At 45.0% G+C, this 22566-nt stretch overlaps 1 protein-coding gene across 4 annotated transcripts in view; it reads right to left on the bottom strand.

Moving 5' to 3' along the window:
* LOC135106062 (uncharacterized) overlaps positions 1 to 22566 on the bottom strand; it is a 205883-nt gene that overhangs the window by 16016 nt on the left and 167301 nt on the right. The window contains exons 4-9 of one of the 4 annotated variants that reach the window (XM_064014905.1): positions 14503 to 16888; positions 13111 to 13311; positions 12581 to 12731; positions 5722 to 5895; positions 4595 to 4907; positions 221 to 2464 (exon numbers count right to left, since the gene is read on the bottom strand). In XM_064014905.1, coding sequence (XP_063870975.1) covers positions 4875 to 4907; positions 5722 to 5895; positions 12581 to 12731; positions 13111 to 13311; positions 14503 to 16337 — 2394 coding nt within the window. In that variant the 5' untranslated portion in view covers positions 16338 to 16888 and the 3' untranslated portion in view covers positions 221 to 2464; positions 4595 to 4874. Of the gene's footprint in view, positions 1 to 220; positions 2465 to 4594; positions 5421 to 5721; positions 5896 to 12580; positions 12732 to 13110; positions 13312 to 14502; positions 16889 to 22566 lie in introns of those variants that run through there. The other 3 variants (XM_064014904.1, XM_064014906.1, XM_064014907.1) reach the window with 3 other exon arrangements.

The following is a 22566-nucleotide window of genomic DNA, read 5'->3' as shown; positions in this document are numbered from 1 at the left end:
TGGAAAAAAAAGAAAAAGAAAAGTAAAATAAAAAAAATCAACCAAATTCTTCCTGAAAAAAAAAATGAAAAACAAGCAAACAGAAATGAGAAAATAATGATAACGGAAGTACTGACATATTACGAAAAAAATAAGGAAAACAATATCAAATAAATAAAAAAAAGTAATCTTGTAAGAGTCGGTGGCAGTGGTGGTGGTAAAGGATAATAAGAAGTCGAAGTTCCTCAAATAGTTTATTATCCCGAGTCTATACCGGCGACACGACACTCACTGCACAGCGTTATAAAAGTGTTAAAGTTCCTTCTGGCACTCACTTCATGACTTCACACTTCAGCCTCTCTATGTATAGCAAAAATAACTTCTTTCTCCACTTCCTTTTACTTTTCTCATCTTTTTTTTTTTTTCTCTTCCCTCATGCATTTTTCTTCGCACTGTTTCCTGCCAGCTCGTTGCGTCAGACTTGGAGTATCACCTGAAAGACACAGTTGATTTTCCACAAATGTACACAATATGACATTACTCTGAGGTGTCTCGTGCAGTGTCCGGCGGCAGGGCAATAGCCAAGAATGATCTAAGACAGTGACGCCGTGTCCTTCCTTACTGTCATGTGGTAAAATCTGACGAGCGAAAAGTAAAGACATACATAAGAGTACATTACTGGAAGATCACTCAGCCTTGTAGGGTTAAGTAAATTAATATTCTTCTTAGGCAGCACCCTAGCACAGAGCGTCACGTTCTGCAGTTTCCAACACAAACAGACGGAGGGCGTGACACAAGAATACCCTACCGCTGGGATGCCGTAAGGCGCTGGTGGGAGTGGGAGGGGAGGAAGGGCAGGGTTTTGATTGGGCCGAGCTGTGGATGCTGGAGGAGAGCGTCAAAGCTGAGCCTGATTCAGCACGACACTGGTGGACCCTGTAGGGTGACAAGCACTGCACGGCACTGCACTGCTCTGCTCTGCTCTGCCCTCTCTCGCTTTCACTCTCGCTGTCCCTTTCACTCTCGCTCTCTCGATCTTTCGCTCTCCCTCCCCCCCTTTCTCTCTCTCTCTCTCTCTCTCTCTCTCTCTCTCTCTCTCTCTCTCTCTCTCTCTCTCTCTCTCTCTCTCTTATTAAGGGCAGCAAACACAGAACAAGCCGCTGAGACGGAGTCATCAGATAACATAACGTCAGCAGCAGTAGCAGCATGCGTCCGTGCCTTGGTGCACACACACACACACACACACACACACACACACACACACACACACGCACATACAGCTTACATGTTTAAAACACCTTACGACGTTACAATGTACACCAATGTACATACAAGCCACCGTCAGCCTCCAGCTGTGCACCGTTGGACGCGCGTCCACACGAGGAAGTGGCCACGCCGCCGCTACCCGACACTAACAAGGTACAAGAGTACGGTGTTTACCTGTGCGTATAACGTTACATCGTACACAATATTCTAAGTACATTATATAACAATGTACATTACACTCCGAGTTATAATGTGTTCTAGAATATACAAAATATTACAATCGTCACACTCAGTAATATACAGGGAGGAGCCGCTACATCCTGGCCAGGTCTTGCCGCAACAGCCGGGCCGCCACTCACGGGGCACGGCGGGCTGCACCGTCCACGGCAGAAAGGCAGCTTGGGCGGGGCGGGGCGGGGCAGGGCGGGGCAGCTGGGTCATGGTCCCCATACGCCACGAAGCACTAAAGCAAAACTCAGTCCGCTAGAACGACTTTGACGGACTGCCCCACGCCCGCCGCACATTTTCTCACAATGGGCGACTGTTGTATAGGAACGCTAGTGGGAGTTTCTTTTCTGCGTCCTGCGGGTCTTTATGGCCATAATTAATTAGGTTCCAATATTCACCAGCTCAATAAAGAAATGTCGGGAGGTGCCTTGGTCTCGCAGGTGTGAGCGGCTGAGGGCGCCTGGGATCCTGCGTCTTTACCCTCGGATTACCTTTCAAAGGTGGACTTAATCACCAAATCAGGTTTCCTGTTCGGGTCGCATTACCTTTCAGTCCAGTCCATTCCGCCGCTCTGGCCCTTCGCGCCACGACTAACTGAGACCTCTATTGAAGCCCAGTATCACGCGGAAACTCGAACGCGAGAGGACCCTCAGCTAGCTGCTCACAGTCCACTGACAACAGACAGACCTACGGACACCAACAATAACAACAACGACATCAATAACAACAACAATATTAATAGCACTACCACTCAGTCTTTAGGTCACGTTAACACCATCAGGAGACATGACTTTTGTCTCTCCCTTCTTGTTTTTGTTTTTCCAGTCACATGTTGAAGTGAAAGAGGTGATCTGGTTGGTCTCTGTGCCGTGGTGAGCTGGCTGGCGTGGAGTGGCGTAGGCTGCCAGGGCGGTGAGAGCGGCGGGCTGGAGCGATGTGGCCGTGGGCGGGATGGGCGGCGGTTTAGCCAGACCCCCGCCGAGGCAGTCAGCTAAAAAGATAAAGACTTAATCGTCCACAATCTGGAATTGATCTGGCACGTTAGGAGAACCTCAGGCTGTCTTTAGATCTGGGTGCCATCTCCTGCCAGCGCTCTCTCTCTCTCTCTCTCTCTCTCTCTCTCTCTCTCTCTCTCTCTCTCTGCTATAATTAGAATATTCAGAGGAAAACGTGAGTTTATTGATTGATAAGAAAACAACAATAAATTATATGTACTATTTTTCCTCTTAATACTATTGCTACTACTACCACTATTATTATTATTATTATTATTATTATTATTATTATTATTATTATTATTATTATTATTATTACTAGTATTATTATTATCATTTTTATGATTATTATTATTATTATTATTATTATTACTATTATTATTATTATTATTACTATCATTATTACTATCATGGTCATTATTGTTGTTATTGCGGTAGTTGTAGTAGTAGTAGTAGTAGTAGTAGTAATATTAGTAGTAGTAGTAGCAGCAGCAGCAGCAGCAGCAGCAGCAGCAGCAGTAGTAGTAGTAGTAGTAGTAGTAGTAGTAGTAGTAGTAGTAGTAGTAGTAGTAGTAGTAGTAGTAGAAGTAGTAGTAGCAGCAGTAGTAGTAATAGTAGTAGTAGTAGTAGTAGTAGTCATTACCACTATGCGACAAGCTCTTCCTTTAAGTGATGATTGACATAAAACGAAATGATAACGAAATAAAGAAAACAATAACGAAAGTAATAACAGAATTATGAAATAAGAGACGAAACTATGTAAATTTCCCACAATCCCTTTACAGCTTTCTGGTAATAAAAAAAAAAAAATCTTTGGACAGATTCCCAGCACTCCATCATCGCCTCTTTTCAATACCTTCTTTTTTGATTAAATTCTCATTTATTTATTTCTTACGACACGGGAAGAGCCGGAAGAAGAAGAAGAAGAAGAAGAAGAAGAAGAAGAAGAAGAAGAAGAAGAAGAAGAAGAAGAAGAAGCGGAAATACAAAGACACGACTTCAAGGCCACCATTGCATCGGGATACCAAGATGGAATGCAATCAGGGTGTGGTGTTCCCAAGCAGTCACTGAGTGTTCGAGGAGCAAGCAACATTTTTTTTGAGGTTTTTAGTAATGTTACATTAATCAAGAGATGTGAGAAAGAAAGTGAAGGAGGAAAGAACTATTCAAGATCACTGTACCCTAACCAGTAAGGATTATAATGACAATTTTAATAATAAGACTTAAGAATGTCGCAATGACGAAAGATGTAAAGTGGTCATGTTATAGAAGGTTTCGCTGTTATAGTTCATTAGTCACATACACACGTACAAGCTCGTATACTACCTAGACAACACTGTACGATTCCACTGATAGAACGAGAAGCAAGTGTGTTCCATGTGACAAGGGTGGCCGAGCGTACCATGGTAAATTGTTAATGTACTATCTGTTATTGCTACTCTTGGTGCTACGACTGAAGGTGGTGATGCATGAACTACGGTACTCATCAGTAGAAATAATAAAATCAACACTGACGCTATTGAAGAAATTTTGCATCCTCTCTCTCTCTCTCTCTCTCTCTCTCTCTCTCTCTCTCTCTCTCTCTCTCTCTCTCTCTCTCTCTCTCTCTCTCGGAACCTCTCACAATTTTAAATCTTTTCCTTCCTTTCTCCGATACGGTTTTTTTCCCTTCTCATTTTTCCTTTACTCTTTTCATTTATTACTTCCTCCCTGCTGGTTCCTGTTGGCCTCGATAACTAGGGCGATGAATATGAGAGAGAGAGAGAGAGAGAGAGAGAGAGAGAGAGAGAGAGAGAGAGAGAGAGAGAGAGAGAGAGAGAGAGAGAGAGAGCGCCATGGAGATTGTAAGAAGCATGAGAGGCGCGCTTAGGTGGAGCAATTAATTACAAATCTTAATCCTTACAAAGAGCAAGGCGAGGCTTGGGGGAAATGAAGGGCAGGACGGCAGACAGCCTTTACGTGAACAAAAGCAAACAGAACTGAACAGAAAAATGCTCAAGTTATGAAATGCCATGTAAAAGTGTCTCTTGGCCTTGAGTGTGTATGTGTGTGTGTGTGTGTGTGTGTGTGCGCTTCTTTCATCTTTGAGAGCAAAAGTATAATTTCGTAATGCTTGCTTTACTTACCTGCAGCTGGGTGCTGGAGGGCGAGGAAGAGGAGAAGGAGAGGAGGTGGAAGAGGAGGACGTGGTGGTGATGGTGCTACTGGCGGGCAGGGGCGGCGGTTGAGGCACTTGTATTCTGCTTGTGTTTTTGTTGCTGCTGTTGCTGTTGCTGCTGCTGATGATGTTTGGCTGTCTCAGATGGCTTTTTCAGGATGGATTTTAGAGGCTCAGCTGCGGAACCTCCCGAGGGTGGGTGTCTGCCGGCGGCGGGCCCTGGGGAGTCGCTGAAGGAGTGGTGGCCGCTACTGTGAGACTTGGAACTCTTGCTGGGACCTCTGGAGGATGAGGACGAGGATAAGGACGATGAGGAGGAGGTGGGAGGGGGAGTGCTAGTGGTGGTGGGCCGTGCAGGAGGCGGGGATTTAGAGTTGCGAGAGACTGACGAGGTAACAGGGGGTGGCAGAATTTCACAGGGCGGTGGCAGGAGCTCACAGGGAGGCGGGATGACGTCTAATGGAGGCGGTAAATCCTCTAGAGACGGTGGAGGGGCAGTGATGATGGGAGGAGAAGTAATGATGTACAGAGGTGCGGTGACGTGCGGGGAGGGCGCTGTGACGTAAGATAAAGGTGCCGAGCAGGGAGGCAGGGAAACAGAGAGGGGTGGTGAGGAGGCGGCGTGCGGCGGTGAAGCGGTGACATTAGACTGTGGGGTGGAGGCGTGGGGCGACTGGGAGGTGCCGAGTGGAGGGGAGGCTGCGGGGTGAGGCTGGGAGACTGTGCCGTGCTGCGTGACTGTGATGCCTTGTGGTGCTGCAACGGTGCCTGGACTCTCAGAACAACAGTCGAGTCTGCAGGAGGTGGGAGAGGAGTTAGTCTCTCTCTCTCTCTCTCTCTCTCTCTCTCTCTCTCTCTCTCTCTCTCTCTCTCTCTCTCTCTCTCTCTCTCCGCACCAACTCTCACACGTTCTAAAATAATGACCCAATGTGACTCTCCATTGACCAAGTGATTAAATTTCCATAACTGACCTCATTTGCCTTTGACTGACCAATCAATTCGAAATTCTCGCTATTACCGCGAGGTGTTTGCGCGTAACTGAACCATTATCCTCAAAACCCGCCCGCGCTACCTTCATGTGACCTCCGCACTGACCTTGGCGCCGACCCCCGGAGCTGCTGGGCCTCGTAAGACTGCTTCATGTGAATTAGCTGCTCCTGAAGACACCGGTATTCCCTCAGGAACTTCTCGAGCTGCGCCGCGTGGTACTCGAAGCGGTAAGGGTCCGGCGCGCAGCCCCCCTCCCCGCTGACCGCTGCACAGTGACTCCTGGGAGGGGGAGGGTGAAGGAAAGGGAAGGTGAGAGAGGAAGAAAAAAAGTAGGACCGGATCGGAAGTGAAAAGAAGAGTGGAACAAGCTCAAAAAGGAATAAACTTACACACAGACACACACACATTCCCACACATAAAAAAAGAAAAAGAAAATATATTATCAGAAACTTTATGAACAAGTAACACAGTTATAATACCAGAGAGAGAGAGAGAGAGAGAGAGAGAGAGAGAGAGAGAGAGAGAGAGAGAGAGAGAGAGAGAGAGAGAGAGAGAGAGAGAGAGAGAGAGAATACACTTACAGAAAAAAAAACAAAAAACAAAAAACAAACATACTGCAGGTAACATCCTTTCAACACGCAGCTAAAACGTATATAAAAGCTGCACAACATCCTCTGAACTCTCCACATCTGCCAGCAAATCACAGCCATCATCCACCACTCCCCCCGTAACGAGACTGCACCAATTCACCGCGAAATTCCGAAAAAAAAAAAAAAAAGGTTACGCTTCAGTGTACAAAAGTCGAGTTATGTTTATTCTGCAAGGGAAATTTTCAGGGAGGCCAAGATTTTCTCCTTTTTCCTCATTGCTGATCATAATATTTCGTCCGGAACTGCAGTGACTTTTATAATGGTGCTCATATTTATGGTGTCTGAGGAGGAACTGCACCCACTGAATAACAAAAGCTCCAATATTGTTACCCTTTCGTGCTCCATTTAACTGAAGAACACCCATGGATAAATTAACAGGTAGCCACTGATATTCTAAGTCTTTTATATCCCCACTAACAAGAACCCATCGATACCCTTAGTACTTCCATTAATCGAGGAACACCCCTGGCTAAACTTTAAACAGTCAGCCATTAATATCCTTTGTACTCCTCATTGATAAACAGTTCCCTATCCAAGTCCTTTGTATCCCATTGACTAACAGGAATCCATCGGAATCCTTTATACACTCTATCAACACACACCCGCAGATATCTGATAAACAAGTGACCATCAATATTCCTTATTAAGAGGCGATAACCTTTCACTGACGCACCCCCACTGAAACCCCTACGTGAGTGGCGTGTGCTAGTCTGAACGCCCTTTCACAGTACCCTACTTATACACAGCGTGATAATGATTGGTTAGCGAGAGAAGCTTATTGTAGAGACTAACCGAGTGTAGTGGTATAGAGTGGGTAGTAAGTACTTAGAAAGCTGCGATGACCTTTCTGAGATAACAACATAGTCAGGAATAGTCTATGTGCGTGTGTGTGTCTGTGTATGTGTGTGATGTTGTTTCGCGTGTATACAAGGCTCTGGGATGTTCATGAAAATGGAAATAATAAAGTAATGGGAAAAGAGGATGCTTAGCGGAGGCCACATGGAATTGAATGGGCAATCTTGTAAACCAGGCGTGTCTATTTGCTCTCCTGATGAGTCTGTTGGGAAGGACTCGGTTGAGATTGCAAGGTATGTACATTTACTCGTAAATCCAAGAGGGAAAGAAAAAAAAGTGAAGTATACTGGATTCAAAAGAACGAAGAAAATAATAAAGACGAGGAAAAAAAAGAGTAAAGCCAAAAGGAATAACAGAAAAGGCAAATATTCTTCGTCAAAAGAGAAAAAAAAAAAAAAACCGCAAACTAAAAATATGAAGATTAAAAATTGTTGAACCATCACGTAAAATAGGGAGAAAAGCATGAAGTATATATTGATTCATGGGTGGGAAAAATCATGAAGACGAAAAATGAAAAGAAAAATGAGCAAAAGGAAAGGGTCGTGACTTAAATTAATAAAAAAAAGAAAATAAAAAAAAATATACATTCAGCATCAAGAAGGAAGAAAAATTCAGTATTCGATCCAAGAAAAGAATGAAAAATAGTAAAAAAAAAACAGAGGAGAAGGAATTGCAAGAAAAAAAAAAAGATTCGTGGTTAAAATAAACTTCTCCCAAAAATAATAATATATATGTAGGAGGGAGGGAAGATCAGCATATATAAGAAAAAAATAACAAAGATGCAAGGGAATAAGAGCAAAAGGCGAGGAGTCGTAGTAAAAGAACATGAAAGAAAGATAAGATTTATACAGGAGAGAGAGAGAGAGAGAGAGAGAGAGAGAGAGAGAGAGAGAGAGAGAGAGAGAGAGAAAAACTCACTGACATTAAGATGAAGATGTCATTTGGTGCCTTTTTGAATTATCCCTCGCGTCCAATGCTGAGTAATAAATGCTAAAAGGAATAAGAAAAATGCAAATACTCAGGGAAATGCACCAATGTAGAAACACTTCCTGGCAAAAATGTAAAGAGAAAATATAGCGCAATGATGATGATAACAATAATCCACCGAAATAAAAACATTTCATCCTAAAAAATGCACAAAAAGAAAATAAAACGTAATCATGATAATAACAACAATATAAAAAGAAAGTTAATGTAGAAAATAAGAACTGAAAATAAATCAAATACCCCCAAAAAATATATATCACTGAGGGAAAGGCAACAGAAAAACGTTGCGAGGAACAGAAAACGGGTACACACACAAGCAAAAAACGGGGGAAAAAAAAATACAGGGAAGAAATAATAAAAAAAGAGCCACACAAACACTAAATAATCAGAATATGAGCTTCAAATACGAGAGAGAGAGAGAGAGAGAGAGAGAGAGAGAGAGAGAGAGAGAGAGAGAGAGAGAGAAAAATATGCGATGAAAGGAGCAGACAGAAATTTCAAAGGTAAAAAAAATAAAAAAAAGAAAAAAATTGCATCAACATAACGCGACTGATTTTCTCCCGTGTCGGTAAAATATGCAAAACGTGGACGAGGAATGAAAAACTAATGAAGGAAATGATGAGATTCAGGAAAGATGCCTGGCAAACGTATTAAAAAAGCTTCTCTCTCTCTCTCTCTCTCTCTCTCTGTGTGTGTGTGTGTGTGTGTGTGTGTGTGTGTGTGTGTGTGTGTGTGTGTGTGTGTGTGTGTGTGTGTGTGTGTGTTTGTGTGTAGAGGAGGGAGGTCTTTAGGTATACGTCAGATGTATAGTGCAGTGTATACGTATATCAAATTAAGTATATATGCGCATATACTTATATAAGGGAACTCAGCCGTGTAATGAAGCAGAGCAATGAATTTTTCACCTTTAAAAAAGAAAAAAAAAACATATATAATAGCGAGAAAAATGCAATAATGCTTCTTTCCCTGAGACATGAAATCCAGCAATAATAATGAAGCAATAATATGAAGAGTAATATCAACAACAACAACAACAACAACAACAACAACAACAACAACAACAACAACAACAACAACAACTGCACAACGAAAAAAAATAAAGGAAAAAGAAAAAAAAGAGGAAAGGCCAAACACACCAACGAAAATCAAAGCAAAAAAAAAAAAAAAGAAAAAGGTAAAAAAGGAACTCAACCATGCGACCGAGAGAGAGAGAGAGAGAGAGAGAGAGAGAGAGAGAGAGAGAGAGAGAGAGAGAGAGAGAGAGTCGCCACGCTTCATCATTGCATTTCCATACCCCGGAGCCTGAGCTAGCAGAGGGATGGTGGCGGCGGCTGGCAGTGTTAGCGGTATATGGCTGCGCTGCTCCTCCACCCGAGCTCATAAAGAACCCTTAACGATGCACTAAATATCTTGATTTCAACATGAATCAATAATCTCCCTCTCTTTATGCCCGCCATCTATTTGCCTCTCCAATATCCAAATGAAAGTGTTGTCGAATTTATGGACGGGTATTATTGCCAGTGTTCAAAGGTCGGCTCGAAATTAAGAGGAAAAACTTCAGACCCGTAACAAATTCAAACATGGGAGAGGAATGGAAGAGAGGAGAGAGCGGGAGGGTTTTGTAGATTACGTGGTGGTAGCAGGAATACTATGTTAATGCGAGGGTCTTACTTTTCGTACTTTCCAATAGCTACACGTCTCTCTCTCTCTCTCTCTTGAATGGCTCTTCCCGCCGGCCGGCATCCATGTAGCTCAGGTTTGATGTGGCGGGAACTTTAGGATCGAAGCGGGGAGATGTAGCTATGAGATGTGTGTGTGTGTGTGTGTGTGTGTGTGTGTATGGGTGGGTGTGTATGCTCTTTCCTGGTCATTCCCTCACTCTCTCCGCATCCGGCTCCTCTCTTCAGCTTTTGATATATCTTTGTCTTTACTTCCTGATTATTGCCTTACACTCTCAGCCGCCCGTATCTACTCCTTCCTTTAAATCTACCTATATACTCACTATAAGCCGTTATCTCCTTCTTTTCTCCTGTGCGTGTCTACTTTCTCTTCCCATAATGCCTCCTTCCTTTTCCTCACTCCATCCTCCATCTCTATATACTGGCTACTACTTTCAGCCCTCCCTTCCTTCCACTCTACAAGGATATACATTATTGCTACCTGCTTCTCTCTACCGTCCTTGTAGTTGCTCTGTCCTTTGCTGTGAGTTTTCTACTGCGTTTCTTTCAGCAAGTCTGGTGAATAAGTCCAAAACAAATTAACAAAAAGAGAGAAAAGGAGAGAGAAAAAGGTGGAAAGTATCGTGAGAGGCATAGTACGATTGGTAGGATTTGTGGAAATAGTTACGTAGGTTTGTATGGAAAGTGTCGTACATAGCGATAGCAAAAGCAGTTCCACTCTAAATACAATTCGTCTGTGAGTAATTGTCTCGTCCATTATAGACAGCAAATTAGATTGTACGTATTGGAGAAGCTTTCATGCCTTTTTGCACATCACACTAAGTAGCGTTAGTTATTCTCTTAAATACAAACGTGTCGAAGAGAAATAAACGTATTTGAGATTGTTCTTTAAAGTGTTTTAGTGAAAAAAAAAGAAGGAAAAAATGAGCAGGAATAGCTTATATGAGTATCCTGTCTTGGGGCAATGCTTAGAGAAGAGAATAAAAAGATACCAAGAGAAAGCGAAGCCGCAGGAAAGGCAAGAAAAAAATGGCGAAGACTAACAAAGCGACACCTTGGAAAACGAAACGGATGAAAAAGAAAAAAAAATGCAAAAGCTCGCTCCGAAAACACACACACACACACACACACACACACACACACACACACACACACACACACACACACGCACGCACACTTTTCTGCAGTCTCTACATCACAGCCTGGTCGATGTCTAGGAATCAACAAGCAAGTCCACGCCGTGATTGCTCAAACGCCGACAAGCGGGAGCGCTTACGTTCGTGTAACATCCAAAACACGTCTCGCTATTTCGCCGCGAAGAGAAATTTTGTGGTCGTGTGTTTGTGTAGAGTTTATTTCTTTATCTTCCATTCCTTGGGGGTTGAATTTCAAGCCACAGTGAGTGTATTGCATGATATTTCTGAGTGATCAACTATTTTTTATTACATTACGGCGACAATTTCATCACCAGACTTCGTGTTACTCCATTTTCGACAGATTGTTTCTCCTATGCAAATCCCGTCAGGCTGTCTGGTCTCCTTGATAAAGGCTGAAGGCATTGCTAAATCCTGGCAGCGTAAAGGACACTTTATTATTTTTTTTCGGGCTAAATGATCAATAATAAAGTGTTGTGATCACCATATGTAAAATTTAAGCCAGACTAGATCAATCTTACGGTAGCCTCCGACTTCTCTCACCAGCGCTTGTCTATACAAACGACTAAGCTTTCCTGCAACCCTTCATTTGAAGTAACAAAATCTATCAAGCTCTGCCTAAACAATTTTCTAGCTTATAGAGTTCAGAAGAAAAGTGAATTGCTGCTGAAATAAAACCATATATGTTAACCACATTCAGGAATCAAACACCTGTAAGGAAACACAAGATTTAGGCTTGTATTCCTGAATACTTGTCTCTCATAAGGACCATTTTCAATGACCAGAGATAGGAATAGTCTTATTTCCATGAGTGTTTTCTTCCACTGACGATATAAAATTCTCGTACTATCAGTAGAATCATGAAAACACCCACTGAAACTCCTTAGATTGCTGAAAGTTGTCAAGAAAACACGCCGAAAGGTTTGTGAATGGAGACCTTGGCCACTGCATTCTTACAATTCATGACGCAGTTTGAGATGGTTCAGCAGGGTTGAGGCCACCTGGAGGAGGGCTGAAAGAACTTGAGGCACGAGCAAGGATTCGCCCAGTGACTGCCTCATTATCCAATCCCCGCCATCAGTCTTCCCACCATCACAAAGACGGCTTTCCTGAAATACCTCCAAGACCGACGTGGAGGTCCGGCCAAGGTCCAGGCATCAGTTCAGGCTGACTAATGGTACCGCCGCTACGTCAGTTACAGTACAATCGTGAGCAGAAACAGAGTAACGTGCTGCACTATGCTGCATTTTGTATTTTCCTATGATTTGAACACTTCTAATCTGCTCACTGCTTTCTAAAATAGACAGATTACTGAATTCCTCCATTTTCTCTTGATTTTAATAACGTCTGATAATGCCCATTGTCTTACAAAACCAGGGTACTGACCGACTGGTATATCAGAAGACTTTTGAGAGAGAGAGAGAGAGAGAGAGAGAGAGAGAGAGAGAGAGAGAGAGAGAGAGAGAGAGAGAGAGAGAGAGAGAGAGACTTGTGATGCTGGAAAAAAAATAATGAGAATCAACTTGGTCACGCCTCGAAGACAGACAATATTCTCCACTCATGTTAACCTTCCCACGAGTCCTCCCTGCGGCTCCAGTACTCAACAGAAAACGAATGCGGGAGAGCAAGGGGGACTGACCTGTGCGCCAATATGAGGTCCTGCCTGGCGTTGCGGGTGGTGGCCGGTGTGGTGGGTGGCGGGAGGACACTGGGGCAGGGCGTGGGGCGGGATGTGGGCGTAGGCGTGACAGGCAGCTTCGCTCAGCGCTAGATTGAGGGCGCTAGAGGACCTGCAAGAGTTATTTTTTTTTAATTCGGGTTGAGGAAATGTGCATTCTGATGATTTTTCCTTTATCTGTGATTTTGACCTCACTGGTAATCCTCTGCATCATTGAAATTCAATCTTGTTTTGCAAACATTTTAAGCAAAAATTTTTTTTACCGTCCGGGTTTAGTTGAACTTCATTTTTATTTTTGAATTTTCGTGTGTGTGTGTGTGTGTGTGTGTGTGTGTGGTGTGTGTGTGTGTGTGTGTGTGTGTGTAAATCTTTGTCAACAGCTACTGAATTACTTTAGTTTAAAATTACTGTGAGTGGTTTCAAACATAATGGTGTGTGTGTGTGTGTGTGTGTGTGTGTGTGTGTGTGTGTCAGTACTGCTCAAGATTCACCTGTAGCTGGCGGTCTCGTGCAGGTGGTGAGGCAGTGGTGGCGGCAGTTGCGGCTGGTACTGGAGGTGGTGGTGGTGATGGTGGTGGTGGTGACCCGCCTTGCCTGTCACCGTCGCCGCTGGCGCCGCCGCATTCACCGCCACCGTCGCCGCTTCCTCCTCTTCCGCTCTGGTCGGGGCGTCGCCTTGACCGCGCGTTCGCCTAGCGGAGGCAACCAATTGGTAATAGAGTATAGTCACTGCTCGTCTGTCACAATACTCGTTTTAAAGAAAATAACATAACAGGACTTTTATAATAAATAATTTCTACCTAATTTTTTGGAAACCTTGACGTTTGTCTCAAGATAAACGATTTATAGTAAACATTTATGGACAACACCACTTTGAAAATAAGCTTAGCACACTATGCCCTGAAAACTGGTAAACTGGTTCCATCAGTATGACAAGTACCTAATGAACTGAGCGATGCTATGAGAACGCAATGCCTCTACATTCAGGGCAGGGAAGGAGGAGAGGATGAAGCCAGGCAAGAAATAGGTGGGGAGAAAAGGTCTTATATATGTACATGGCTGTGCGAAAAATGATTGAGCACATCTGAGGCGAGTTATATTCGTGGGGTGCAGATTGGAAGGGCAGGAAAGGAAAGCAGGGGGACGAGGAGGGTGGTAGGCAGACGAGAGAGTGAAGGAAGGAAGAAGACACCGATAGCATGGAAGAGGAGAGAAGAAGGAAGGGATGGATGAAAGAGGAGAGGAAGGAGGGATGAAAGAGGATGGATGGAGGAAGGCAGCAGGAAGGCAAGGTTTACGTAGGAGGGAGGGAGAAGGGTATCGCATGACAGAAGCTTCCAAAAAAAGTGAGGTTCAACAAGAAAATTATGAAGAAAGTAAGGAGAGAGGAAGAAAATGAAAAGAGGAAGAAAATAACAAGTAAAAGGGGTAAAATTAAAGGATGAGAGAGAAAGCGAGAGAGAGAGAGAGAGAGAGAGAGAGAGAGAGAGAGAGAGAGAGAGAGAGAGAGAGAGAGAGAGAGAGAGAGAGAGAGAGAAATGGGGATATATAACATGTGGAAGAGGGCATAATAGTGGAAGCTACGGTATTTCCTTTACGCGAATGGCTGCAGTCACCTCTGAAGGAAGTAGGGCGCACCACTGTTAGTTTGTAGCCGTGTCTTGGGAGGAATACCTGTCATTGTGGTGTTGTGTATAAAAGCAATGTAAACCTAATGGGTAGTCTGTATAACATGGCAGGCTGGCTAGTTCGGTGGGTAAGAGTTCCGGAGCAGCTTTATGGCCGGAGAGTGCAGTGCGGTGCATCGCTGCGGCATTCCAGCTGCTGTAAAAAAAAAAAAAAAACAGAACTAAACTATGAAGGAAAAAATGTGAGCAACTTACGTTCTAGGTAGGGTACAGTAGGACGGGTTGGGTGTGTGCAGCGGTAGGTATGTGGCGTGTTGCTGCATCTCCTGCTGCTGCTGAAATTGTTGCTGTGGTGGCAGATCGAGGAGGTCGGGGTAGTGTCCTCCATTGGTGCTTGCTGTAGCAGCTTGAGATGCCGAGCGGCCACACAGCCTGTGTAGCAAGACGTCTCTGCTGTGGTAGACAAGCGGGTCCTTCCAGCGAGTTGGGTCTTCGAGGGTTGTTCTCACTGTTCCGACACCAGACTTGGGGATTTCAACATACGAGACCGTGCTCGGGGCAGCTATTGGGTGAGTCACAGGAACGTCCACGGATTCCTGTCGCCGACCTTCCGCTCCGCTTGCTTCCAAAGCTTTACCAGGAGCAGAGGCCTCCCTTAACATCCAAGGCGGCTGTATTTGTTGAGACCTACGAGAGGAAGACTGCTCCTCCATGTCGCTGGTGGGGACAACCTGGTAGCCAGTCAGTGTATGGTGCTCACCCCCGTCAGACCCCCTCGAGGTCTGTGGAGTGACCAATTTGTCATCTTCCTGGCGCGGCCGCCGAGTACTTCGGACCTTACAATAGATAAGAAGGCAGGATGCCAACAACACTACTGCGAAGATGGAAATGCCCCCGACGACGCCGCCCTTCATGTAATAGGAGTCGTCCACTGTGGCCACACGGACCTCCGCCACCTCGTGTGACACTTGTAGCGTTAAATTGACCTCACCCCTTCCAGCTCGGTTTTCTGCCAAACACCTGTACGTCCCCTGGTCAAAAGGGGCTACGTCTGAGATGGTGAGGTTTGAGACATACACTGGATGCTGGGGACCGAACACCTCCACCACCATATACCGCTGCGCCTCTGTTGCGTTCTGCAGCGGGGCGTCTCCAACCAGCCACGTGATGGTCGTTTCTACTTCGGACTCCACACGGCACGCCAACGACACGTTTTCGCCCTCAGCTGCCAACACTCGGGGAGCCACGGCCGTTACTACCGGAGCGCACACGAATTCATCTTCATCAAGAAGCTGCCAGTTGTTACCTGACAACCAGCGCGGAAAAGAACACACTGGAGGAATTGTTGCAGCCAAATTCCTTGCCTGCATCCACTTGCTCAGAGGTCTCAGGTGACAATCGCAGCGCCACGGATTGCCGTCCATGTGAGCTACACGTAGCGACACTAAAGCCTTCAACTCGTCGGCGTCCAGTGACGCCAGCTTGTTGCCGGAAAGGTTGAGCACCCCGAGACTGGCGAGGGACCTGAGTGCACCGCTCTCGATTTCCGAGATGGTATTGTGACTGAGGTCAAGCTGCACCAGGTCAGGGACGGGCAGGAAGGCGGAGGCGGGGAGGACGGTGAGACCGTTGTGGGCCATCCGCAGAACCCGCAGCCCAGGGAGGTCTGCCAACGCGTCTGACGGAACGCCCTGCAGGTAATTGTTGCTGAGGTCCAACTCTACCACATTGTTGAGCATCCTGAAGGCGCCTTCCTCTAGCTTGATCAAATTGCAAAAGTTAAGCCACACCTTCTGTAGGTTGACGAGGCCCGTGTACACAAAGGAGTCTCGAGGAAGGATTTTGAGATTGTTGTGGCGCAGATCCAGCACCTGGGTGGAAGGGTCGAGGCCCCGCGGAATATCGATGAAATGCGCGTCGCGGCACGTCACCACCTCCTTGCCGTCACGCCACTTGCACTCACACACTTTCGGACAATCAGCGAGGGCCCCAAGGTGGGTGAAGGCAAGGGCCCAGAGCCAGACCCAGAGCCAGACGGTGCGGGCCCCGGGCGGAGACAGCGGGGCACGGCAGCCCGGCCCCGTGTTCATGGTCCCCGCTGCTGACGGCAGCCGCGACCCCTGGGCGGGACACCCACCCAGCTCATGCCGCCCACAAGCTCATGGGCCGCCCTAATCACGCCCAACTTAAGAGATGTCAAATCGTGCTTTTCCTCCTCCTGCCAACGCCTCACGAGCACCACGACGTGCACTACGCTTCACTAGAGAGCGTCTCTCTCAAGGCTGAGCCACTCACTGGCACCCTCACTGTGCTGATGACGCTCTCACTCAGCCAGTCATGCTGTTCCCTGAATGACAACTCTCACCAACGACATCTGTTTACGAGTCCATTCAAGGACGGCCACGGCCCAGCTGAGTACTTTCATTCAAGCAGGAGCCGCGGTGGCCACGCACGAAGACAACGTCACCTTCAACTTTACCTTGTGGGAGTCTGAGAAAAAATCAGCAAGACCTTCTCAATAGACTTGGAATGCTGGGAATGATTCAAACTTGGGTAGATTCAGTCTTGGAATGTTTCTGTGGAGGATGAAGGCTGCTACACTTCTCTGTAGCCCGGGCAGATGGGCGCGGCGAGACACATTCTGGAAATGAAAACACATGAAATACGTAGTGAAACGAAAATAGAGCGGTGGCTGTGAAATACAGATAATGCCAGCAATACCAAAGAAACAATATCCTTTCATCCTAGAATATACAAATCACACTTTCTCTTCATCCCACTCTCTCTCTCTCTCTCTCTCTCTCTCTCTCTCTCTCTCTCTCTCTCTCTCTCTCTCTCTCTCTCTCTCTCTCTCAATTCTCTCTCTCAACTCTCTTTCAAACGTGCGTGGGGCGGAGTAATGATTTTTCCCCCTCCCTCCTATGGCCAAGCTCTCACGACGCAACCGGAAAAATATCAAAAACATTCCCGCAAATTTCGAGCCCCACAATTCCTCTGGTAATTTGGGTCGCAACACAAATGGAAGGATTACCACAACACTCGCATACTGGGCAGGAAGGGCGGGAGGGGCGGGGCGGAGTGTGTGGCCCCCCAAAAAAGGACACCAAATCACCCTAACAACGGATTTGCGTGTGATCGACACTAACCACTGCCCGCACGCTCCAGCTGATGGACGCGAAGAGTGATGGATGAGGAGGGGATGAGGTACTGCAGTGGTGATTGATATGGAGGTTGCGGTGGGTAATGCATGCTGTGGATGAAGACGTAGAGGGAAGGAGGAGGGGAGGGGAGGGGAAGGGAGGGAAGGGGAGGAGAGAGAGAGAGAGAGAGAGAGAGAGAGAGAGAGAGAGAGAGAGAGAGAGAGAGAGAGAGAGAGAGAGAGAGAGAGAGAGAGAGAGAGAGAGAGAGAGAGAGAGACAGACAGAGAGAATTGTTAGTTTATAAAGAGGATATCTGTTAATTCATTAAAATCTGCGAGTAAACAACGTTAGAGAGAGAGAGAGAGAGAGAGAGAGAGAGAGAGAGAGAGAGAGAGAGAGAGAGAGAGAGAGAGAGAGAGAGAGAGAGAGAGAGAGAGAAGCAGATACAGAAAGAGAGAGAGACAAGCAGATACAGAGAGACAAACATATAGATACACACACACACACACACACACACACACACACACACACACACACACTGAACGAGGAAGCGCAAGAAAACAAAGAGAAAGTAACGAAGGGCAGATATGAACAAGGAACACAAGGAGGGTGATGGATGATGCAAAGTCAAGGAAATAAAATCTGAGGAACCGAGGGATGAAAAGTGATGGATAAAAGAGTGATGACCGGGATGGGGCGTGATGGCAGGGTGCGGGTGGCCGGAGAGGGGGCGCAGGTGCCTCGGAAAAGGTATTCAAACACACACATTCCCTCTGACACGCACTAAAAAAACGGGTGAAAGATAGATAAGACACATGCGCTTTTCCTAACCTTACAAAATAAACAGAACGAATGTGTATGTGTGTGTGTGTGTGAGAGAGAGAGAGAGAGAGAGAGAGAGAGAGAGAGAGAGAGAGAGAGAGAGAGAGAGAGAGAGAGAGAGAGAGAGAGAGAGAGAGAGAGAGATCGTATGCATGTCGTCCGTATGAAGCAGGTATATTCACAGCCCCAGCTCAATTATTCAGACGAGCAGAGGGAGCGGAAAGTGATCAAACCTCAGCCTCATCAGCATTGAATCCGCCGGTCCAGACAAGACCAGAAGAGGAAAACCATGCAAATTCCTGCCCTGGAAAAATTCTTGCCTAAAAAAAATAGAAAAAAAGAAAAAAAAAAGTATTCCTTATGAAAAATTTTGACTGCAAAGTGGAAAGAGAGGAAAGAGAGGAAGGTTCGTCTGCCTGCCTACCTACTCCTCCCCTTCCACCTTTCTTTCTCTTTCTCTTTCTCTCTCTCTCTCTCTTTGGTAGCTCAGGTGCACCAAGAGGCTCCGGGAGCAGACTGCGAGGGCATCGATCGAGTGTTCTCAAAGGGAGGACTGTGAGAGTGGCGAGCCATCCGAGCCCAGGGAGCAGGCGGGTGTCGACAGGCACAATTGAATCAGATACATGGAACCAATTTAGATCACACGAAGAAAGAGAAGAAATTTCCCACTGGAGAGAGAGAGAGAGAGAGAGAGAGAGAGAGAGAGAGAGAGAGAGAGAGAGAGAGAGAGAGAGAGAGAGAGAGAGAGAGAGAGAGAGAGAGAGAGAATGTTGCCAAAAAAATAAACATCAGGGAGCGGCGTGAGTTTCAGCTGAATGAAATTTAATTAATGTAAAAGAAAGAAAAGAAAAAAAAAATACAACAGCAGACTGGTAAAAGAAATGGAAGAAAGTATATAAATATGCATGAAGAAAGGGAAGACCTGAAACATGGGAAACAAGGAAACAAAATATATATACATATGATGAAGAGCAGCCACGTAAAATCCACATGAAAACAAGCGACTGGCAAAACTAGAGCAAAGTGAAACATGAGAACAATACAAAAAGTGTGAAAGAGGAGATGGAAGAAGACTAAAAAAAAAGGAGCAGGGGAGAGAGAGAGAGAGAGAGAGAGAGAGAGAGAGAGAGAGAGAGAGAGAGAGAGAGAGAGAGAGAGAGAGAGAGAGAGAGAGAGAGAGAGCAAACAAAACTTAGCGAAACAGGACTGCATAAAAAAAAAAAAAACTAACCAAAACTGAGTCACAGAAAGAAAACGAAAGAAGATTCTAAATGAAGTTACCCAGAATGCAAAGTAGCGAACAACAGCAACAATGAAGGGAAGATGTGGGAGGGAGGGTGAACAAAATTATTTAAGTAAGAGCCTAGATTTACCCATTAAAGTTACACTATCCGTCTAGCAGTCGATGTAAGGGGACGAGAGCAGAATAGAAAATCAGACTCCCTTTTGCCCTCCTTCCACTTCTGCGGGAGGACGAGGAGAGGGAACACAATGGAATGCAAAGGAAGAACGAACAGTTGGCTCATGGCTCCCTATAAATTATAATCTGATTTAATGTAAGAGATGTGCTGGTGGAGAAGGAGGAGGAGTACAAAGGAAATCCAAACAATAACAAATCTTGAGGTCCTTACTAGTATGTTTGAGTAATTATTCTACGCTATTAGTGGGAGAGACAGCATAGTACAGAAGAAGGCCACTCTCCATCCTCCCTTCCCTTTAACCGAAGCTGGCCGGAAAAAGGAAATGGAGGAGTAGGAGGAGGAGGAGGAGGAGGAGGAGGAGGAGGAGGAGGAGGAGGAGGAGGAGGAGGAGGAGGAGGAGCAGGAGGAGGAGGAGGAAGAGTAGGAGATGAAATGAATAGCAACGAAACTTATTGAAGACAGTGTCAGAAGAAGAAGAAGAAGAAGAAGAAGAAGAAGAAGAAGAAGAAGAAGAAAAAGAAGAAGTAGAAAGAAGAAAAAGAAGAAAAAGAAGAAGATTGCACCACAATTAAATAAAAGTCTCTACTACTGATGATAACACTTCAGAAAGCAAAGCCGTGAAACTGGAAGAGTCCAAGAGAAAAAAGAGAGATAAAAAAGAGATAAAAAGATAAAAGGGAATGAAGAAAGAAACAAAAAAGACAAGAAAAAAGAAAAAAAACCCTTGAGAGAGATATTCTAACCACCACAAAAACAGACACACACACACACACACACACACACACACATAAAAAGCTGGAAATCATAAAAAAAAAAAACATAAAAGATTACATTGAAAAATATCTGAATGAAAGAATGCAAAGAGAACGAGAATTTTGTACCAGCAGGAATTTGTCACGTGCAATAAAAACACAATAGAAACAAAAAACACAATGATAAACCTCATTCCTATTCAAAAGATAACAAAGAAAAAAAAAAAAAGAGAGACCGGCTGTGAAAACGAGTGGATTGGGGGAGGAGGAGGAGGAGGAGGAGGAGGAGGAGATAGGGTTATGGTGGGTAGGGAGTGAGATGGGGTGAGGGGGAGGGAGGGACAGGTAGTGGGAAGTAATGCCATGGAAAATCAGGCATAATTTAAATTTTTTTCGCCAAGCAGAATATTCGAAAATATTCAGTGAGTAAAGAAAGAAAGGGAAAAAAGGAGAGAGAGAGAGAGAGAGAGAGAGAGAGAGAGAGAGAGAGAGAGAGAGAGAGAGAGAGAGAGAGAGAGAGAGAGAGAGAGAGAGAGAGAGAGAGAGAGAGAGGTTTCGTACTGCTGTGACGATGAGGTTGACAGTGACAAGAGAGGTGGTGGTGATAGTGGTGATGGTGATGATGAAGGGGAAGAGGAGGAGGAGGAGGAGGGAGAGGAGGACAATGAAAACGATGATAATGATTAAGACGACAAGGATGATTATGATAATGATGACAAATACCCCAAAAAGAAAGATAATGACGATGATGACAATAAAGACGACACTCCCTAATGAAACTAAGTAAACAAAGACGATAATGAAGATGACAATGACAATGATAATGACGACAATTTATCAGACTATGACAAAAATGTTGGCTTTTCCTATTTTAGTTCCGTCTCCAACTCCTTTTCCTCCTCCTCTTCCTTCTCCTCTTCCTCTTCCTCCTCCTCCTCCACCTGCTTCGGGACAAACGATGCCTATCAGGTGAAGTAGGTGACGTTAAGGAGGAGGAAAAAAAAGAGAGAAAGGAGAAAAGAGAAGAAAAAAGTAGTATGGAAGAGAAAAAAAGTAGAACTGAAGAGAGTACGAGAAAAAAAAAAGAGGTAAGGAAAGAGGACAAGGGAGGGCCGGTGAGGGGAAACAGAGAGGAAAATGATGAAAGTATGGGACGCTTAATGAGGAGTAAATGATGAGAAGGAAAGAGAAATACGAGGAGGGAGAGGGAAAAAGGAGTTTGTGGGTTGTTAGTAAGTAGAAGGGTGGAGGGTGGGCCGGTGAGAGGAGGAGGAGGAGGAGGAGGAGGAGGAGGAGAAAAAGACAACGAAGACGAGGAGGATGAACAGGAGGAGGAAGAATACAAGATGAGGAAGATGAAAACAAAGAAGAAGAACAAGAAGAGCAAGAAGAAGGAGAAGAAGAAGAAGAAGAAGAAGAAGAAGAAGAAGAAGAAGAAGAAGAAGAAGAAGAAGAAGAAGAAGAAGAAGAAGAAGAAGAAGAAGAAGAAGAAGAAGAAGAAGAAGAAGAAGAAGAAGAAGAAGAAGAAGAAAAGAAAAAAAGAAGAAAAGAAGAGGAAGAAGAAACATTTGAAACATTCCGAAACATTGTGAAGGGGAAGAAGGCGAAGAAGACGACAACGACGACAAAGAGGAGGAGGTTGAGCATAGGGGCGTGAGGCTTCCCAGGTGTGCCCGACTCACAGGTAAAGAAGCTTCCGGGGCCTCATTACTGCTCATACTTTACCTGTGAGAGACATTTACTCACACATTTTTGTAGATGATTAGAGGAGGAGGAGGAGGAGGAGGAAAGCAATGGTAATAATGGTAATAATGGTAAGAATACGAATAAAATATGAATGGAATGAAAAAAAGAACGCGAATAATGGAAAGAAGAAACACAATCGCGCGCACACACACACACACACACACACACTAATGATAATGTACACAAAATAAAAAGAAAATAAAAAAAAACGAGATTACAGCAACACAAATTTAGAAAAATGATGATGAGGAAAGAAAGGAAAGGAAAGGAAAGGAGGAGAAGGAGGACGAGGAATAGGAGAGGACAAGAACCAGAACGAGGACGAAGATAAGGAGCAGCAGCAGCAGGAGCAGCAGGAGTAGCAGTATACAGTAAAAAAGTAAGTAAGTTTTATGAAGAAGTAAGCATCATTAAACTCTCGCTATGCCCGAAGTCCGT

This window comes from Scylla paramamosain, chromosome 12 (assembly GCF_035594125.1).
Source record: "Scylla paramamosain isolate STU-SP2022 chromosome 12, ASM3559412v1, whole genome shotgun sequence".
Taxonomy (NCBI): Eukaryota; Metazoa; Arthropoda; class Malacostraca; order Decapoda; family Portunidae; genus Scylla; species Scylla paramamosain.
This window is presented reverse-complemented; position numbering and strand designations above follow the sequence as displayed.